General features: G+C 44.4%; 3 protein-coding genes across 6 annotated transcripts in view; 1 reads left to right on the top strand and 2 right to left on the bottom strand.

Moving 5' to 3' along the window:
* NCBP2 (nuclear cap binding protein subunit 2) overlaps positions 1-12,556 on the bottom strand; it is a 28,628-nt gene extending 16,072 nt beyond the window's left edge. Inside the window, exons 1-6 of one of the 4 annotated variants that reach the window (XR_005933330.1) lie at positions 12,282-12,418; positions 11,984-12,165; positions 10,998-11,136; positions 9,887-10,024; positions 7,980-8,203; positions 2,807-3,854 (exon numbers count right to left, since the gene is read on the bottom strand). Coding sequence is in view for 1 of the 4 variants with exons in the window: in XM_030027384.2 (XP_029883244.1) it covers positions 9,953-10,024; positions 10,998-11,136; positions 11,984-12,165; positions 12,282-12,362 (474 nt within the window). In the remaining 3 variants the exon portion in view is untranslated. Of the gene's footprint in view, positions 1-2,806; positions 3,855-7,979; positions 8,204-8,226; positions 10,025-10,997; positions 11,137-11,983; positions 12,166-12,281; positions 12,419-12,539 lie in introns of those variants that run through there. The other 3 variants (XR_003925284.1, XM_030027384.2, XR_003925285.2) reach the window with 3 other exon arrangements.
* Positions 12,557-12,619: 63 nt separating this feature from the next.
* NCBP2AS2 (NCBP2 antisense 2 (head to head)) lies at positions 12,620-13,468 on the top strand. The gene has a single exon (XM_030027385.2). It carries the CDS (start codon positions 12,682-12,684, stop codon positions 12,961-12,963), a length of 282 nt encoding a protein of 93 aa, XP_029883245.1. The 5' UTR covers positions 12,620-12,681; the 3' UTR covers positions 12,964-13,468.
* Positions 13,311-18,454, bottom strand: PIGZ (phosphatidylinositol glycan anchor biosynthesis class Z). Its single transcript, XM_030027382.2, has 2 exons — positions 18,278-18,454; positions 13,311-17,585 (listed from the first exon to the last, which is right to left on the bottom strand). Exons 1-2 carry the CDS (start codon positions 18,393-18,395, stop codon positions 16,024-16,026), a joined length of 1,680 nt encoding a protein of 559 aa, XP_029883242.1. The 5' UTR covers positions 18,396-18,454; the 3' UTR covers positions 13,311-16,023.
* Between the last annotated feature and the right edge of the window lie 30 nt (positions 18,455-18,484).

The following is an 18,484-nucleotide window of genomic DNA, read 5'->3' as shown; positions in this document are numbered from 1 at the left end:
TGTGGCAACAACACATTCAGCAATAAAAAATGCTTAGAAATAATGAATTATTTTAAAAGGCTCTTAACACAAAATGAATTTGTATTATACACTTTCTCAACTAGAAAATCCATTACACCTCAGAACTTAAAAAATAAAAATTAAAACTTGCATTTTAAAAGCCCTACTACACTATACTTACAATGGACTTTGTTCAGGTACCTGTGTATTTTGGAAATCATGAAGAAGCTAATTTCCTAGGATTGTAATGATATGCAGCTAAGAGAGAACTTCATCGTTAAATTGCATAGCCCAGTATAAACGTCTGGCTAACAGTGAAAAAGTAATTATTGAGAGGCAATTCTACATTTTATGTGCACTAAAATATCCACTTCAAATTTATAAAAACCTAAAATATCAAAAACTGAAATAAAGATTCCAGTACCTTCATATTAACTTCAACCCAGACTAAATTCTGTGCGGTTGTATCTGTATATCCATAAAACATAGTAAATTGTGCTAGACTTAACAGCTGTAATGAAACTCTCTTCCTGAACAAAGTAAGTGTCTGCCATAACCATTAAAAAAGGAAAATCATGAGCTTTGTTACAGTGCCACACATGCAGGGAAAAGCACCCTGACCCTCTACACAGAAGGCAGTCCCAGTATGGCTGTCTGTATGCTCTGAAGCCTTTACCAGATATGACACCGATCATCCTTCAATGGATGGGATAGACATGTCCTTCTGCAAATATCCAGTGAAAACACACTCTCTCCAGTGCTGCCCATCAAACTCTACAGTCTGAAAGTCCATCACAATCCTGAGCACCTTAAAGCGTTGGTACTTCAAGCATCAGCTTTGTATGATACGATTTCTCTCCTCTCAGGACAGCTCAGGGCCTGGGAATAGTTAATTACCTTAAGATTTGTCTGAAGTTGCAGCCCTGGCTCATTCTTACCTAGAAAGAGGTTAAAATTATTTAGTTCTCAGTTCTATTAATCTCCATATTGACAACAATGAATGTGTTGTGCCTGCTGAGGCGTGCACTGCTCACGGAGTACTCCAGCCTGTGAACTACTCAACCAGGAACACAATTCACAGAGCACAATGATAAACAGCACCACTTGTTCACGTACATCAAAGTGATTTTGTTTTCTAATAAGGAATGAATCAATCATAACAAATTCAGTCTCATGCCAGTTTTAGTTCAATTAAATATCTTTAGGGGAAAAAACATGATCAAACACAGAAGGAACACCATATCCAGGGACTGTTGATGGACACCATGTATTTATTCAGGCTACTGGTCCTCTTTTAATGTTTTCTTACCTTTGCCTTGGTAACCATTTTGTGTCTAGAATCCGAATTACTGGATTAGTACAAATCAGCTGGAATCTTCCCTCACTTTTCATATCCTGCCAGTTTTCTGCGTTCTTCTGAAGCAAGGCCGTTCTCTGTCAAAATCTGTAGACCAAGTAATATTTGTTGGTTCTCATGGCCTTGGATTCTGAGCAAAACACTGTCCTGTGACTGATTTTGGACAACTACCCTGAGAGATTTTGAATCTCTCCTACCAAAAAGCTGTGGTTACGTTTTGTGATGCTGTTTTGCTCAGCTTCCCTGACTCAGTTGGAGATACAACTCAGGAGTCAATACTGCTCCCACATGACCTTTCAAGAACTCTCCTGGCATGTTAGCATGTTACATGTTTAGTTTATGGAGAAATAAGTTAGATAAAGTTCATTAAAGCACATTCAGTACTTCAGCACTATGCACACAGATCTCACTGAACTCAACGGGAGATAAAATTAAGTTTCTGACAGGACTGCACTCTATAAAACAATTCATCAAAAAGTCCACTATGACTCAAGGTGTGTGTGTGTGAGATCTGAGTAACTTACAAATTCTCTGCTGAGTTTCCCTCTGGCAAGCTTAGACAATGCCAAACACCTCCTTAGAGTTGTGCAGGATAGAACATTGCAAGGCTGCTGCTTGAAGGCTTTTTCAAGCTAATATGTAGATTTCAAAGAGGGAATTCAGCTGGGAATTGAAAAGCAGAAGCAGAAGTGCAGAGACCTTGGGACATTCCTGGATTTAAGGGGAAAAAGCCCATTCCAGTTCCTGGAAACACATTCCTCCTCTTACTGGAGTAAATTCAGAGGGGAAAAAAATAAACCTACAAAAAACAAACCACAGATCAGTCCTCTGCCAGCATGCACAACTGTGGTTACTACATACAGAACCTTTCAGTTCTACAGTGCTTAGTGTTACAAGGCATGCCACATCTCAGCAACCTTAAGGCACTTCTACCTCTGCTGCTTCAGGGTATGTTAGTTTAATCAGTCACTAGTCACTTTTGTTTCAAGCAGAATCCTAATATGAAAGAGCTTCTTCAAGAAACTGAGACACTGCATTAGCTGTATGGTGAAATGAGATGCTTTCAGAACACATCGTTCCAGAACAACTGCTCGATTGCGAGGACTCGCAGAGCACACTCATCTTGAGGCGAGACACGGCTTCTCGTGACATCTTGTGGCAGTGTGACAAGCTGACAGGGGTTTTGTTTTCACAAAAAGTAATTTAAGATGTTGCAAAACAGTGATATTACCGAAAACCAAACATACAACAAAAAGCACCGATTTATAATCAAATTAAGCCGAACAGACTAGTAACACTTTAAGTCAGAAAAATTCCCCATAAAAATATTTAAAGACACAAAGTATAAAATAATAAGACCGTTATTTTAAAGTAATAAAGTCAGAAAACCGAAACAAGTTCAGTTTGAAGCAATTTAAACTGCATGTAAGCTACAGATCTAAAGACAAGTATGTATTACTAATATATATTCTTACCCATTCTAACTAGAAAATCAGAATCTCCTTTTCAAATTGTGGCTTGCAGGGAGAGATTGGTACAGAAGGGAAAAGCTTCATTGTCCAGAAACTTAATTACAAGCTGTCTCAATTAGGGTAATTTATGCTGATATTTATGTTGCATGCAACTGGAGAAGTATCAAAATAGCAAATTTTATTTCCCATTTGTTTTCAAATTGTGTTCCGAGAAAAAAAATCTTTTAATTATACCTGAAATAACACAAATTGTGGTTCAATATTGTCTTAACTGAAAAACATCAGTCCCAGAGGAATCAATAAATGGCCCACCTTGAAAAGGTGGTAAATCAGAGGTAGCTCTAATTAAATAAAACAAACAAAATTACTTAAGATATAGTCTTATTTTCAAAAACGTACTTGTTCTCAAGGCACTCAAGAAAGATGTTTTCCCAGTCATTAACTGAGTAATGCTTAATTCACACTATTTTTTTGATGGAAGATATTTCAGTTTCTCTCTATGCGACTTGGTGTCTGAAATCCTGACTCAGCCAGCCTCTCATACAGCTTCTGGAACAGTAGTAGATTCTCCTGTGAGGGCAGAAGCAACTGGCTTGTCTAGACTTTGTTGGAGGATAACAGAACAAAATACAAGCAGGTTTTGTGTAGTCAGAGATGAGCACTGGAGAACGAAGAGAAAGTTTCTGGGAAGAACATTCAACCAGAACTGCTGCTCTTCCTGAACAGTCAAGAAAGGGTTTTCAAAAGCAAATGTCTGCTGTAGCACCTTCAAAGCAATAAAATCCTACACCAGGAATAAATCATATTTGACCTTCAGATGTGAAGGGGCGGTGGGGTGGGGAAATCTACATTTCATTCAGGTCATGCACTCTTAGATTACTGCTTCTGACAAATTTAGCCACAGCACAAAGGTACAATGATCAACCAAGACCCTCCATTCTGCAGAGGGATTCATGTGAAAAGCCATTCCATGCAGTCCTGTTCCCACTGAGAAGCATGCTGCAGAAATCCAGGTGAAGGTGCTCCTGGGAAGCAAATGAAAGAAGAAAGTTTTAAACATAATCTTTACTCAACTGTCCCTAGTTGTAAAATGGTACAGCAGTACCATCAGATTAGTGGAATACTTAAGCAAAGATGCCTGCAACTGCTTTGGAAGGTATTAATGTGAAGCAAATAACATCAGTCCTGCATGGAGAGGATTCATTCCACTAGATCCCTACTTTGTTCTTAAGATACTTATGATTATTTTGTAAAAGTGATTTGAAAGATCTGATCTATATCCTGCAAGCACTGCTCATCTTTCCAAACCATGTGTGAGAAGTGCACTTGTGTGTGTTCCTTACACTCATATGTTACTGTGTCATGAAATACATTAGCATAGTAAGGAAAGACAGTCTTGTCAGAGCTAGGATTGAGGAAACCAAGAAGCTCAACTCCTCATCCACCACAGGCTTGTCACACACAGCATAAACCCCCTTATGCCTCAGATCAAAATTTTGTAAGATAAAAAAAGGGCACTGTCCCACAGAGATACTCTGAAGCAATACACATTAAAGTCTGCAAAGTGCCTGAAGGACTACTGTAAGTCCACAGAAACAAATTAGACATTTAAGACCCTGCCTACTGTCTTGTCAAGCTGCACATATTGACTTTGTGTGTATTACAGAACTTTATTTCACATCCTGCTAGAGATTGGAACACAGACTTTTGGCACAAGGGGATTTGCTGACACCATTACACAAAATATAATTAACGGGAGGTTGTGAAGCATGGATTGGGCATCTAAGGGTCAAACCCTCCTTCAATATCACAGGTGTGCTTTTGGCAAAATCTGAAGAGGTTGCTGGGGACAAGGAAAGAAGTCACCACAGACACAGCATATCGCATATCACAGTATCCAGTATAAAAGACAACTAAGCTGTTGCTAAACAGAGAAACAGCGATAGGCTACAAACCCACAAATCCTGATCTTTAATTGCCTGCACTCTGAAAAATGGTCTACAGATGAAAATTCTTTTTTTTTGTCCATTTTTACAACACAAACCAAAGCAAAATCTTGAGACAATACAACATGCAGCATGCTGCACAAAACAGCTTTCAGCAACCATCTTCGCTGTCCGAATATAAAAGCATACTAATTTTGTAGTCACTAGAGGGAGCCATCTGGCATTTTACTCGTGCTGCTCCTCAAGTGTTTAAAACTCAAATTTCATGGCTCTGCTAAAAGGAAAGATTATTTGTGTCAGATCTAAACATACTAACTAGTAAGTGTTGCAAAGAAGAGTTTGGCTACCTATTTATCCTATTTATCTTTTTTTTTTCTTTTTTTTCTGCAAGTAACCCTAATAGACACTCAAGTAACCTTCAGGTAGAAGCTCAAATAATCTTAGAGAATATTACCTCACTGAAGTAAAGCACATCTTTGTCTTTAAAAGCAGGCTAGGAAGCAAAGTGGCAGGAAGCTAATCTTCATGAACTGTGGAACCCTGACACAAGCATGGATTTCTCCTGCTCTCAGAAAGCAGTTTGTGAAGGTCAGCAAACTTTCTTCTTCATGTAACTGTCTTCAACTGACAGGGATGTAATATACCCTTTCTACCTTTGTGGTGCAGCTGTTGGGTGAGGTTATACAGTCTTAACACACAAATACTATATTTTTTTATGGATTCTCCAGGCCTAGATCATTTGCCCAGAAATTAGAATGGAACATAGAAGACTGCTCAATCCTGATCTACAATGTGTTATTCAAAATAAAATGTAACTGTGAAGCATTAAGAAAGTAGGACCAGTAGAAGACCTCTCTGGGCCAAGCTTAGAGTAAATTATATACGTAGGTGATAGTGAAAGACTTTTGTGATCTATTTTTCTCCCTTTTGTGATCAATTTTTCTCCTAAATTCTGTTTTCTAGAATAGATCATGACTAGTTATGTCTATAATAGGACACTATACTGGGAACTTCAATTGCCTGAAGTGCAGTCCTAACTTTGTGTGTACATACCCCTTATGGGCTGTACAAGGCTCTGGAACATGGAAGATCACGACCAATTTGCTTAACTTAAACTTCTGTGGTGTCTCCTTGTGCAGTGCTCATGGCTATGTCTGGAGGTAGAATAAAGAAGTAAGCTTTCTTAATTTCCATAGTTCAATCAGTTTAAGGTCTGAAAATGAGCCTCGAAGGAGCTTTATGCTAGAAGCCTTTTACCTCAGCATACAAATCATAAATTCTTAAAAATTAAGTAGATGACCCCCCCAAAAAGAAACTGACCCTTTCCTTTACTATGGCTTCTCATCCAGTCTGGAAACAGCACATTTTCAAGAAAGAAGCAAGTCCTATTTTCAGTTTGCACCATTACTGAAACCTTAGGATACAAACACAGCCAACCTTGAATAACCTTCCTCTGACTACATGGGACAGAAAAAGAGATGAAGCGGTCATGGAGATAACACCTGCCAGTCACAAGCTGGGACTCAACACTGGTCTTAGCCAGACAAGAGCATGGAGACCTCCCCCCTCCAAGCCATGAGAAACATTTACACCATCTAGTTATCCCAAAAGGGAGAGTAGAGGAGTTGTGTGCATTACTACAGAGCAGCTCTGAGTATATCCAATCCCTTGTGCAAAAGCTTATTTAGATAAGAACAGGCAGAAAACATATGAAAGGAGACAACTAATAAATGAGGCCATTACTTCCCAAACATGATAGACGTTTTGAAGCCCAGGACGCTTCTCTCTGCAGACTTCCCCAATTTTTTGGTATTTCACCTGTGGTTATATCAGGCCGTACACTTACCTGAAAGTACTAAATATACTCAGCTAGAAGCAGAAATCCCAGAGACTGCAAGGAAAAACGCCCACCCTAATTCTTCTTTCGTTTATATGCTATAGCACAAGGTACAATTTGTGCTTTAGAAACAAAAATAGACAAGTTTATTAGATGTTCAGTCCCTGTGGACTGCTTTCCTTTGACTAGTATTGCCTGACTCTATAGATGAAAGCCTTCATACAAACCATGTTGATTTTAGTAGAGCTCTTCATTAATTTTTACCTTCACAAGAAGCCTAATCTGACAAGATATGGAAGATGAAGTGCTGGATATTAGCTTAAATACTTCAATCATTTCATCTTTCAGAATCGCCTCTGTAGAAAGAACCATTACATTAACACCAATGGTGGTTGCACTAGCACCAACCTGAGCAGGAACTTTGCTGCTGTGCAGGGTAGTAAGTAACCTGACTAAAATAAAGACCACCTCGAAACTAGCCTGCAAGGGCACATTGGTAACAGGGATTATTTTGTGAGGCATTGGTAATGAAGGCCCTTAATGCTCCAGTTTACACTCCATGGATTTTACACTGTAATACAAAGACCGAAATGCTGTGAATACACATGCTATTTGCAAGTATTGGTGCCAAAGAGAGGCATGTAAATCAACCCACCATGAGCCTGCTCGAGAGTCTGAGGGAGAGACTGAAGCCCTCACTGCCTTAATTTGCAACAGCCCTCTCTTCCATCAAGGCGTATCTAAGATTCCACTCATATTCTTAGCTGCTGTATTTCTTTACGGATACAATTCCATACAAGTACCTAATTATGATGAACAAGTATTTAGAAAAGCTAATATAAAGTTCTATGAAAGCATATATGATCATAATGAACTGGCATGTCAAAAAATCACAGGAGATCCTGTACTTCCAAGAGAATCTATCTGCAATGAACTGGCATGTAAGAAAGCTAAAGAACACCCCCCCCAGTGAAGCTTTAAAGACTTAATTCAGTTACTTTTGTTAAGCATTAGCTTAAGCAGAGCCATGTCTGATTTCAATTAGGGAAGGCAAAAAAATCAAGCCATGTTCAATCAATTTCCTCTATATGTGCTTTTGAGATACTAAGACTTCACATGATATATCATGTGCTTTTAAATCCCATTTTGATTGAAATGTCTCTCAAAATAGAAAATCTTACTTTAAAACAAAATCTTTCTATACACATTGCACATATGCAGCAAAAGACAGTGATGGTTTTGAGGGCAAATCTTATCATCACCTCCATCTCATTTGAGAATGACCGTCCTGCAGCACTTACGATAAAAAATAATCTTAAACCTCATCTTTATAAGGAAGTGGACCCTGAAAACTACTTGTTACACACCAAGGACTTTCACGTCCACTTCAATATCATTAACTTCTGTTCTGTAATCCAAAAAGTACCAGAATGAAGACCATTAACCAAACATCTTTCAGCATCCAGTTAGGACCTGAACAAGACTGAAAATCCAGTCAAAGGGTAGGAATATTCACTCTCTCCATCTTCAAAGACACTAGAATAAATGATGTGGACAAGAGTCTGAATGTAGCTCCTTTCTCTCACTGATTCTGTTAAAAAAAGTAACAATCCATTTTAATGTTGCAGGTTTATTTGAAAGTGACTTAAAAGTTTTGGTAACACAATTTTTTTAATACAAAATTGATACAATGAAAAATAAGCTTCAGAGGTTTCCTAGAGCAGATTACAGGCTGTACACTCATAATCAAATGTACTATATAGAAAAAGGTAACTTTGTTCAAAGCCTTGTTTGCAGACCAGCCCCAAGCGATCCTGAAAATCCAGTTTTATTCTATGTGCCAAGAAAACCCAAAACCTTGCTTCCTAAGTAAGCAAAGTCTCATTGCAGTTGTTCTACCTCACTGTATTTCCAATTTACAGTAACAGTTGTGACTAACTGTGCACAAGAAACACATCAAGATCTCCAACAATATCTTCAGTGAGTAAAGATCCACTTTTACATACCTGGTATTTTAAAGGTTTTTAAGGAGTCATGGACAACAAGGTATTTGGACAAAACTTTATGAATTGCCATTTCCAAAGAACTCAGAAGTCCATAAAAAAAAAAAATCCAAAGCCCTGTAACAGTTCCTTTTAATTATTTCATTTCAGCAATTCAGTTTCACAGATCTTGGCACCACTAATAATTTTTATTCCTATGTCTGCAGTACATCAATATCCCATGATATAAACTAGCAGTATTAATAGGATCCGGGGCAGCGGGGGGGAAGAAAAAATAAATCTATATGGTCCTACAGTTATTTTACCATTCTCACCGTGTCCTTAGTAGAAAGTAAGGCTCCTCCCAAAACTTTTTTTTTTTTTGATTTTTACCTTTGTCTGAAATCAAGTTTCTCAAATAGAAAATCTATTTTGAGAACAAACTTTCTTATTACACAGTTCCTCAAACATCCCATTTTTGGGGGTAACTGTACACCTTGGCTTCATGCCGTCCTTGTAGGCACAGGAAAGATATTGTTCATCAAATATCAAGGCTGTAGAGCTACCAGACAGGAGCAAAATACTACTACTCCAGCTGTGAAAATAGCTGCTACTGTAATTCTTACACTTGCTATTCTCTGTATCCCACAAAGCAAAATGGTTCTGAAACATGCGATGTTGTGTAATCACATTATACTTTGTAGAAGACTGCAAGGGTCTGTTTTCTGCTCCCTGCTAGGCTTGCTTCTCACTTGATGATGCCCGGGCTCATCAATCTGACTTGTTTTATTGTGGCTGTTTGTGCAGGTGTGCTAGGAACAGCATGAATGTAAAAGGATGCTTATCCAGTAACCCCAGAAAATGTGCAAATTTAAGTCTTCCCTAGAAACCGGAAAATTTCCCTAGAAATTCCATTTCCTTTTCAGGCTCTTTGCCTCTTTCTTTCATCTCTGAAACATACACCAATCCTCTATTGCCGCTCTCCACCCTGTGATACCAATGTAAACAAAACCCAGCGACAGAATAATCAAGTTTTGCCTGTGAAAAAAAGCACCATACTATCAAACCTTTGTTCCTTTTGGTAGAGTTACAGCAGCATTTAGAGACCAAAGCCTCACGTATACTATTGCTTAAAACCTTGCTCCCAGGTCCTCTGTATTAATGTACTCTGCAATGCTTTGGATCTTGGTATTAAAACAGAAGAGATATTGAACACACTGTGTGATCACAGGAACAAGGGTAATAGTTTCTGTGAATTTCTAGCTACATAGATTTGTGTGCAACAGACCTACTTTGTGCCTGGTGACATTTACAATGCAGATTTAGTTCTCCTGTGAGGCCAACGAGTCATTCACTATTCACTGGCATTGAACAGTTTTGCCATAGCCACCTCTTCCAGCATCATAGTCTTGACGATATTCATCTCGGACCTTACAAAGGAGGAAAAAAGGAAAGTCCAGTAAAGACAAAGAAAAACAATTTCTCAAAAACTATTACACCATCAGAATATAGTCAAACTGAGTTCATGCACGGATTTTGGCTGGGATAGAGTTAATTTTCTTCACAGTAGCTAGTGTGGGGCTATGCTTTGGATTTGTACTGAAAACAGTGTTGATAACACAGGGATGTTTTCGTTATTGCTGAGCAGTGCTCACACAGAGCCGAGGCCTTTTCTGCTTCTCACCCCACCCTACCAGCAAGCAGGCTGGCGGGGCACAAGGAGTTGGGAGGGGACACAGCCGGGACAGCTGACCCCGACTGACCCAAGGGACAGTCCAGACCATAGGACGTCATGTGCAGCATATAAAGCTGGGGGAAGAAGGAAGGGGGGGGGACATTTGGAATGATGGCGTTTGTCTTTCCAAGTAACCGTTACGGGTGATGGAGCCCCGCAAGCATAACATGTAAGTGGCCACAAGGAGCTGAATAACAAAACAGAAGGCAAAGTGCATCATACAGAAGCCCAGAATACAGCATAAATAAACTTCCTTTTTAATAATGTCCAGGGGGACTCTTTAATCAAGACAGTCAAAGAGTGAGGACGGCTAGCCTCATGCTTCAGCAGTAAAGGCGTGTGCTACCTGCTCAACTTTAGGTAAGCTAAGTGCTGTCCTTTGTGTTTCTTGACAGCCTTACATTTGCTGGGGTTATTTACAAGCATTATCTCCCCAAGCAGCCAAGAAGTTTCTGAAAGTACTTTCAGTGAAATATATGAAAAAGTTATTTATTCTTAGTGGATAACACCACCGTTGCTAAGATATCTTACAGGCTAACGTATAGTGCTATCTTAAACAATAATTCATAAGTTGCTATTTCTGAAGTTGTTCTGAGCGTGTTCATTCAAAAAGCAGTAATTTGGCAAAGTCACCAGTCCCTTAAAACCTAGACTGTACAACAACCTACCTGGCCCCCTGATCTTCCACGACCATACTGTCTACCCTCCTTAAATCCTGCATCCCAGTCTGTCCTTATGATCCTGTCATCAAGTCTGGTTCCATTGATGTATCGCATTGCATTTTCAGCATCTCCTCTTGCATAATACCTTAGAAACGGGTTAATGAAAAAAAATGGGCTTCTATTTTCAACACATGGAAAAAAGAACAATATCGAACGGGCTACAAAGCCAAGTATTTGCTTGAATCGAGTTCCTGCTTGGTCATTTTTAAAAGCAACCACTTTTATGAAGCTATGTGGGCTGAGAAAACTGCTAGTGAAATGGAGCAATGTGCAGGAATTCAAGAATAATAAAAATGCATATATTGGATCAAGCTCTTTAACCACGCCCACCCTTAAAAGCATAAAGCTCTGTTACTAAAGAAAGAACGAGAAGCCCCATGCATGCTCCATTCATGCCGCAAACTTTCACCATTTCGGTGAGTTCACCGGAACCAGTAACAGAACAATCTTCAAAGAGACTTGCGTGTAATATAGTCAACACACGACAGGGACGCAAGATACCAACAGAAACCCTATGCGCATGCTCGTACGACAAGAAACACCTCTTTACTTGGGCACTGAGAATATGCTTTCACCGCAGAGGCCAACGATCTAGCAAGTGCCCGGCTTAAAGCCTCAGAACGAAAGCAACCCGACAACCCCCACTCGACGTGCAGTGTGTGTTAGAATCCTGAGGTCGTTTAGGTTGGAAAAGGCCTTTAAGATCACCGAGTCCACCCGTCCACGTAGCGCCTCCCTCTCTCACCCGGGACTCCCACAGGCACCTTAGCAACCGAACGATTTTACCCTCGGACAATTTTCCCGCGACCCAGAGCCCGCATTTCGGGTCACCCACGCCCCGCCCAACCGGCCGCCGCCCCAGCGCAGGGCCCGCTCCCCCTGCCCGGCTCCGGCGGCCGCGGGGCAGCAGGGCCGGGCCCGCGGAAGGATACTCCACGAAGCAGAAGCCGCAGGCGGTTTTCTTCACTTTGTCCAGCCCCATGATGACCTTCTTGATGTCGCCGCTCTTGCCGAAGAGCTCGTGGATCTGCTCCTCCGTGGTGTAGAAGGAGAGGTTCCCCACGTACAGCGTGCAGCTCTTCCTCAGCAGCCGCTCCTGGTCGTACCGCGTCCCCTGAGCCGCAACGACAGCGTTACCCCACGGCGTGACCGCAAGCGGGCCCGGGCCCGGGCGGACCGCGCGGCCCCGGCCCCCGCCCCCGGCGGCGGCGGCAGCGGCGCCCCGCTCACCCGGAAGTGCTGGTCCCGGTACTGGCTGAGGTCGGCGTAGGAGTCGCTGCGCAGGATGCTCAGCGTCCCCCCCGAGCACATGGCGGCGCGGCACGGAGCGGACCGGAGCGGCCACCCCCCTCAGCGGCTTCCCGCCCCTCAGCGGCTTCCCGCCCCTCAGCGGCTTCCCGCCCCTCAGCGGCTTCCCGCCCCTCAGCGGCTTCCCGCCCCTCAGCGGCTTCCCGCCCCTCAGCGGCTTCCCGCCCCTCAGCGGCTTCCCGCCCCTCAGCGCCCTCGCGCAGGCGACCCGGCGCCGCCGGGCGGGCAGCCAATGGCGAGGCGGGCGCCGGCCGCGAGGGCGGCGTAGCGGCTCTCGCGAGAGCGGGCGGGGCGGCTCGGCCCCCGCGTGCGCGGGCGCAGGATGGTGCTGCGGCGGGTGCTGGTCGCGCTCCTCAGCGACCCGCGCCTCATCGAGAAGCTGTCCGAGTCGCGGCCCATCCGCGCCGCCGCCCGCCTCACCGCCGCCGCCATCACCCGCGGGCAGCTCGGAGCGCGCCAGGCGGCGCGGGGCCTGGGCCCCCGCCTGATCCGCCTGCGCGACGTCTTCCTCAGGGAGCTCAAGGACGGCGCCCGGGCGCGGGGCTGGCCGTGGCCCCCCGGCCGCGGGCCGGGCCGAGGCGGCCGCCCCGGAGCAGCGCCCTGACCGCCGCGCCGAGCGGGAGGCAGCTGCGGGGCCGCAGCCGGCGCAGGATCCCGCCAGGGAGGAGGAGGAGGGGACCGCGGAGACCACGACCGCTTCTCCGCGCCAAGCGCAGGAGGACGAGCGCGTCGGAGCCGGCGGGTGAACGGGCTCCTGCCGACAGCCGGGCCCCCTCGGCCTCTCCTGAACCGGGCAGGGTGCAGGGCCGTGCTGCGCCAGCCGCGGAGGACCCCAGCGTTACCCCGGCCTGCGCCAGGCGGACCGCCAGCTGCGAACTGAGCGCTGCTTTTCCATAGCCTACAGCCGTGAGTGGTTCGTGAGGTCAAGCATGAAAACGTGAAGCGTGCTGCTGATTGGTATGACGGATTTTCATTTCAAAGTCAGTTTACACTTTCCACAGTACTCGGTAACAGGCAGACTCACATTAAACATCGTCCAGAACACTGTCAAGATTGTCACTTTCAGTGCTTGATAAGAAACTTGAAATAAAACAACGTTCCTAACTGGAGTTCCTTTAACAATTTCTATCTATACAGCAGTAATATTTTACACTCCATAAAACTTTGATACAAAAAGAGCTCTAAATGTTGGTGATGATGGTGATCGATATGATAATCGCCCATTTTACAGGTAGGTAAAAGAGATGCAGCAGCTATCCTAAAAGCACACCTCATGTCTATGGTAGCAAGAAGGGTTTGGGGGAAAGAACTCGCCAATAGAGTCATCCTAAATATAAATACAGAAAAAGGACGTATCCATCATATGGGATACACTGGGCTGGTTAACGTAAGTTGCTGTATCTAACAACATACATGAGACTAAAGTAGTTAACCTTCCTTCATAGCATGTTTCACTATTTAGTCCAGCTGACTAGATGCTTAATTAACCGGGGAGGATGATTTCCTTTCTTTATATCACCCCAGGTGAAAAGAACCTTGCAGATTGTCTGAGATACAGTTTCCAGCATTGCTGGTAGAATTAAACCTCCCACCAACAAAGACTTGGGTGTGCATGGATGGAAAAACTGCATCTACGGTGTAAATTATAAAGGTCTAGCTGGCGAGACAAAAGCAGTACATTTTCAGTCTGAGTCAGTAGTTGTAGTCCAGGTTCTCCTCCTGACTTTATCACAGGGTACCCGTGTACCAGTAGAGAAGTCATCGTGCCATGGGAATGGTGCTCCATCACATCACTGAAGAGTTTCAAGATCTACCCCGCTGAGATTGCCAGACACCATAAGTTTCATGAAAATAATTTTCAAAACTTAAGCTGTTTAAGAAAGCTGAAAACAGTAAGCAGGACATGGAGTACCAGCTGTGGCACATGGCTATCGTCACAACATAAAAGAGCAAAACCAAAATTAATTTGGAAAGTACATTTGGTGTCACAACGCTTTCGTAACTACTTCCACTACTTTGTGAGTCATCAGTACAAAGATACATGCACACTCCTTTCCCCCTACCTCCCCCCAAAACATGCACCTTTAATTTACAGGCCTGCCAATAATGAGGGATGAAGGATGTGGGATGAACGTGTAGGGGAGACAACACAAAATGCTTTACAAGAGAGCAAGAGCTGTGTTCCTTAAAAGTCCTATTAAAAGTCTAGATCGTACGTATAGCTTGGAAGATACAGGCAAATCCTTCACACAGGGATTTTTCCTAGCTTCCCTTTAAAGCCTGACAAGAACCTGTATTATTCTTGTCTCTGTTCAAAACCTGGCTCGTAAGACCTGATGTAAAGGTGTGTGGATGAAGAACTGCCAAAAGCATTACTGCCTCTACGAGCAGAAAGAATTCAAGCGTCAAGATTCGTTTCATAGAGAGAGGCTTGACCTACAATGCATGTGCCAAACTAGTATATCCCTCCGTGTTGGGATGTTTTGGATCCAGAAGTTCACACAGGCAAAAGCAAAACTTACTAGTTGTGCTACACTATTAAGCATATACATCATTCTCAGCTGAATGGTTATATCTCAGCTCAGGGTTATTTGTATCCTGCTTTAAAATCAGACTGTTCTCCAATAGAGAGCCAGGATGTGATCTGTCATTCTCACTAAGCCGATTTAATGGGGAGCAGTTACTGAAAGGGGAGGGGGGCGCAGGGGATGCAGCTCCTCCCTCGGATCCTCATGCGCTCCCCTGCAGCACAACTGTAACCCTGCAGTAAGCCAGTTCCGCGATCCAGACGCAGGGCCTGCTCTGCACCATTGCCGCTGTTAGAGCCACGACAGAGCAATGAAATCTGTGAGACATGCAGCGGGAGTGCGCCAGGGAAGGGCTACCCCATTTGTAGGAGCTAAACAACAGACAAGCTTAATGCCATCAGAATGCAGCATTCTCAAGCTGCTGTGTATAATACGTATGTAGCGCGTCCACAAGAATGGAACTGTGGCAAGAAACACTAAACAGGCAAAGCATGGATTTTAGGATTTAGCACACGTACTTAGGCTGAAGCATCTTCCATGTTCTAAATCAGATTGTCAGATCAATGCTGGGGATTTTTCAAGGCGGAACCACCCAAGACAGTATTACAGCGCTGGTGCCTATATTGTGACTGCAGTCTGGTCTCATGACTGAGAGGAGGCTCTGAATTTTTAAGAGCATAAAAAAACCCCAAACCTTATTGAGTCAGACCAGCTTTTGTCCAGTCCTGTAACCTCACTCCAGCAGCTGAGTTAATGCTTATTGTCAGTGAAAAAACACATAATCCACAAACCCTCTGTCAGAGATCATAATGACTTTCACAAATAAATCTCATGTGGTAAGAGCTAAGCTTGAATCACAGTTTTGGTGGGCTCTGATTTCCTCCTCTCTCATCAGGAAGACCACAGAAGTTCCTACGAAACACCACAGGGGCCAAATAACTCAAATCTTAAGCAGGTTCTGTCCAGAACTGGCTATACTGGTGAGTGTAAGAGCATGAAAAAAGGGAATGAAGAGACTCAGGGACTCCCAGTGCCACTACCTGTGCTGAAGGTGGGTCCGTGAAGAGGAAGGTCTTGCAGCACCTTTGGGCAGCACCCAAGTGAAGTGAAAAACTAAAGCATTTTTCTCCTGAAATCTAAAGGCGCTGCTGATCTCTGTCTACCTGGAGGATGTATAGTCCTAACTGACTTCTCCAGTTTCCACTGAATAGGAAGGGTATTTGTGGTGGGTCTTCCATTGATAAGTGTGGAAATATCAAAGTCTCGTTCTTGAACGAGACACCGCATTTTGTAATTGTGGCTCTGACTGTACCAGGGATTATAACAAAAACATGACAGTCGTTGCAGGTAAAATTGTTTGCTTGCTGTTCTACTGTTTGGCAGAGGGTTTCTTCTTCAGACCCAGCCATATCAATGACTTCTATATGCGTGTCTCTCTTCTTGATATTAAGCAGAGACCTAGGAGGCATATAGGTGTGAGCAAAGAGTAGAGTATAGTGTCTTAGATGGTTTGAGGACTCCGGAGAATGCATGAGTTGCTCCAAGTGACTCAAACATGGTATCAGTCCTCCTTGGTGTAAGCACCCAAACAGCAAAGCCCCAAGAACATTGAAAATAGTAATGACGTGTCTCCACTTCACAGCTCTATTCTGTGATGTGCTGAACAGGACTAATGGCAAGATGAGAGGAATGAGAAACCGAGGTTCTTGGTGACTGAATAGGGAGAGAAATGCCAAAGGAACAAAATAAAACAGCAATAATGTTGGACTGCCCTCGGAATGCACTGATAGCCCAGATGACCCATGGCAAAGTGATCTGACCCGTATTAATTGATGGATATATTCCTTCAACATTTTAATACCAGCACCAATGGCCAGAATATGTAAGACCCCAAAGAGCATTATGCCATTGACTGTAAAATGGGTAACTCGGGGGTGACTTCCATGCAGTGCAAGATTATGAGGATTAAGATTATAGCTGAGAAAATTGAAAGGGGTTACTATCATTTTCTCATTTAATTGACTTATTACATCCAATAGGCTGCTCTTTTTAATGCTGTAGAGGTTGTCTAAGCCCATGGAGGTAAAATAGAAGGTATCGGCTGTTACAAAAACAATGGCAGTAAAACATGCACATAGGATAAGCTTTGAAAAGTGGTTTATGACAGTTTTAATGCTCTTTTGAGAGTCAACAATTAAACCTGCCCAGTAAAGCAGGGGCATTAGAGCAAATGCCAGAAAGGTTGGCCTGTTGAAAAACCCAGCAGTTGTTATAATACCTATGAGAGGGCTGCTTGTAGGCCCCACTAAGCTGCCATCAGACTTTCTTGAGGAAACCAATACCATCAGAAGAGCAAAGAGAAGTCCTTCAAGCGTGTTGGTAAATGTTCTGGTATAAAATACCAGAGTGACATAAGATCCGGCAAGAAGTACCAGTGCTTTCCACGGATCCACTTCCCAGAAAGGAGCTAACCGGTAAACACTATAGTCGAGTATGAAAGAAAAGACTGTAAAGAGAAGGCGAGGTGATACAAGGAGAGTGTAGCTGTTGATGCAACTTGAACATATGTCCAGCTGCTGCAAAGACTTGATCACCCAGTAGGTAACTCCAGATGTCATTAATGGGAAAACAATTGTTCTGCAAGGAGAGCTGGAAAGGAACTCCCAAGGATAATAGACCTGTAGGTTTAAAATATCTCCTATAAAGGAAGAAAGAAAGAAAGAAAGAAAAATACATACATACATACATAATGTATTTTATTCAGTAATTCAGCATTAGGGATACAACTTAGTTTAAAAGGCATCACCGAGGCGGAGCAGTCCCTAGGCTTTTGAGGCTGTCGTCAACCTTGAAAGTTTCAGGAGTACACCATTAATTTTCACAAAACTTCAAGGAAAAGAAAAAAAAAAAAAAAAAGACAAAAAACCATCTCTATTACGGTGATACGGTTGCAGGCGCAACTTGCCGTGGCCAGCGCCACCCGCAACTGCGGATCCGCTCCCACCCTGCTTGCAAGAATCGCTTTGTAACGAAAAGGGAGCACGAAGCGGGCCTGTGCACACACCGAACCGCACCGCGCAGCCCGGGAGGAGGAGGAGGAGGAGGAGGAGGGCGGGGGCTGTGTCTCACAGCGACGGCATACAGCAGACAGGTGCCTCCACGCTGCGCGGCACAGCGCTGGACCCCCCGCGGCAGGGCTGCAAGGGGAAACGCGCCCCGCGGGGCCTCTCCGCCGGGCGGCCGGGGCCCTCCCCCGCCCGCGCCGCGGGGAGCGCTCCCGCCGCCGCCGCCGCCGCCCGCTGAGGGGCCGCGGCCGGGGCCCAGCGCCCCGCCGGCCGTGCGGGCGCCGCGGGGCCGCCCCGCCCCTCCCGGCAGCGCCCGCCGCCTTACCTGCCATCACCTCGGGCGACTGGAAGAACTCGTCGGGGTGCAGGTAGCCGGCCTGCGGCAGCAGGCACCAGCCGGCCCGCAGCGCGGCCAGCAGCGCCCACAGCCCCCTGGTCCGCATGCCGCCGCCGCGGAACCGGCGCCCTCCCGGGCCCGCCCCGCCCCTCCCCTCCCCGCCAGGGGGCGCGCGGCCGGCGGCCCAGGCGCCGC

This window comes from Aquila chrysaetos, chromosome 10 (assembly GCF_900496995.4).
Source record: "Aquila chrysaetos chrysaetos chromosome 10, bAquChr1.4, whole genome shotgun sequence".
Classification (NCBI taxonomy): domain Eukaryota; kingdom Metazoa; phylum Chordata; class Aves; order Accipitriformes; family Accipitridae; genus Aquila; species Aquila chrysaetos.
Note: the sequence above shows the minus strand (reverse complement) of the source record. Positions and strands in the feature narration are given on the sequence as shown.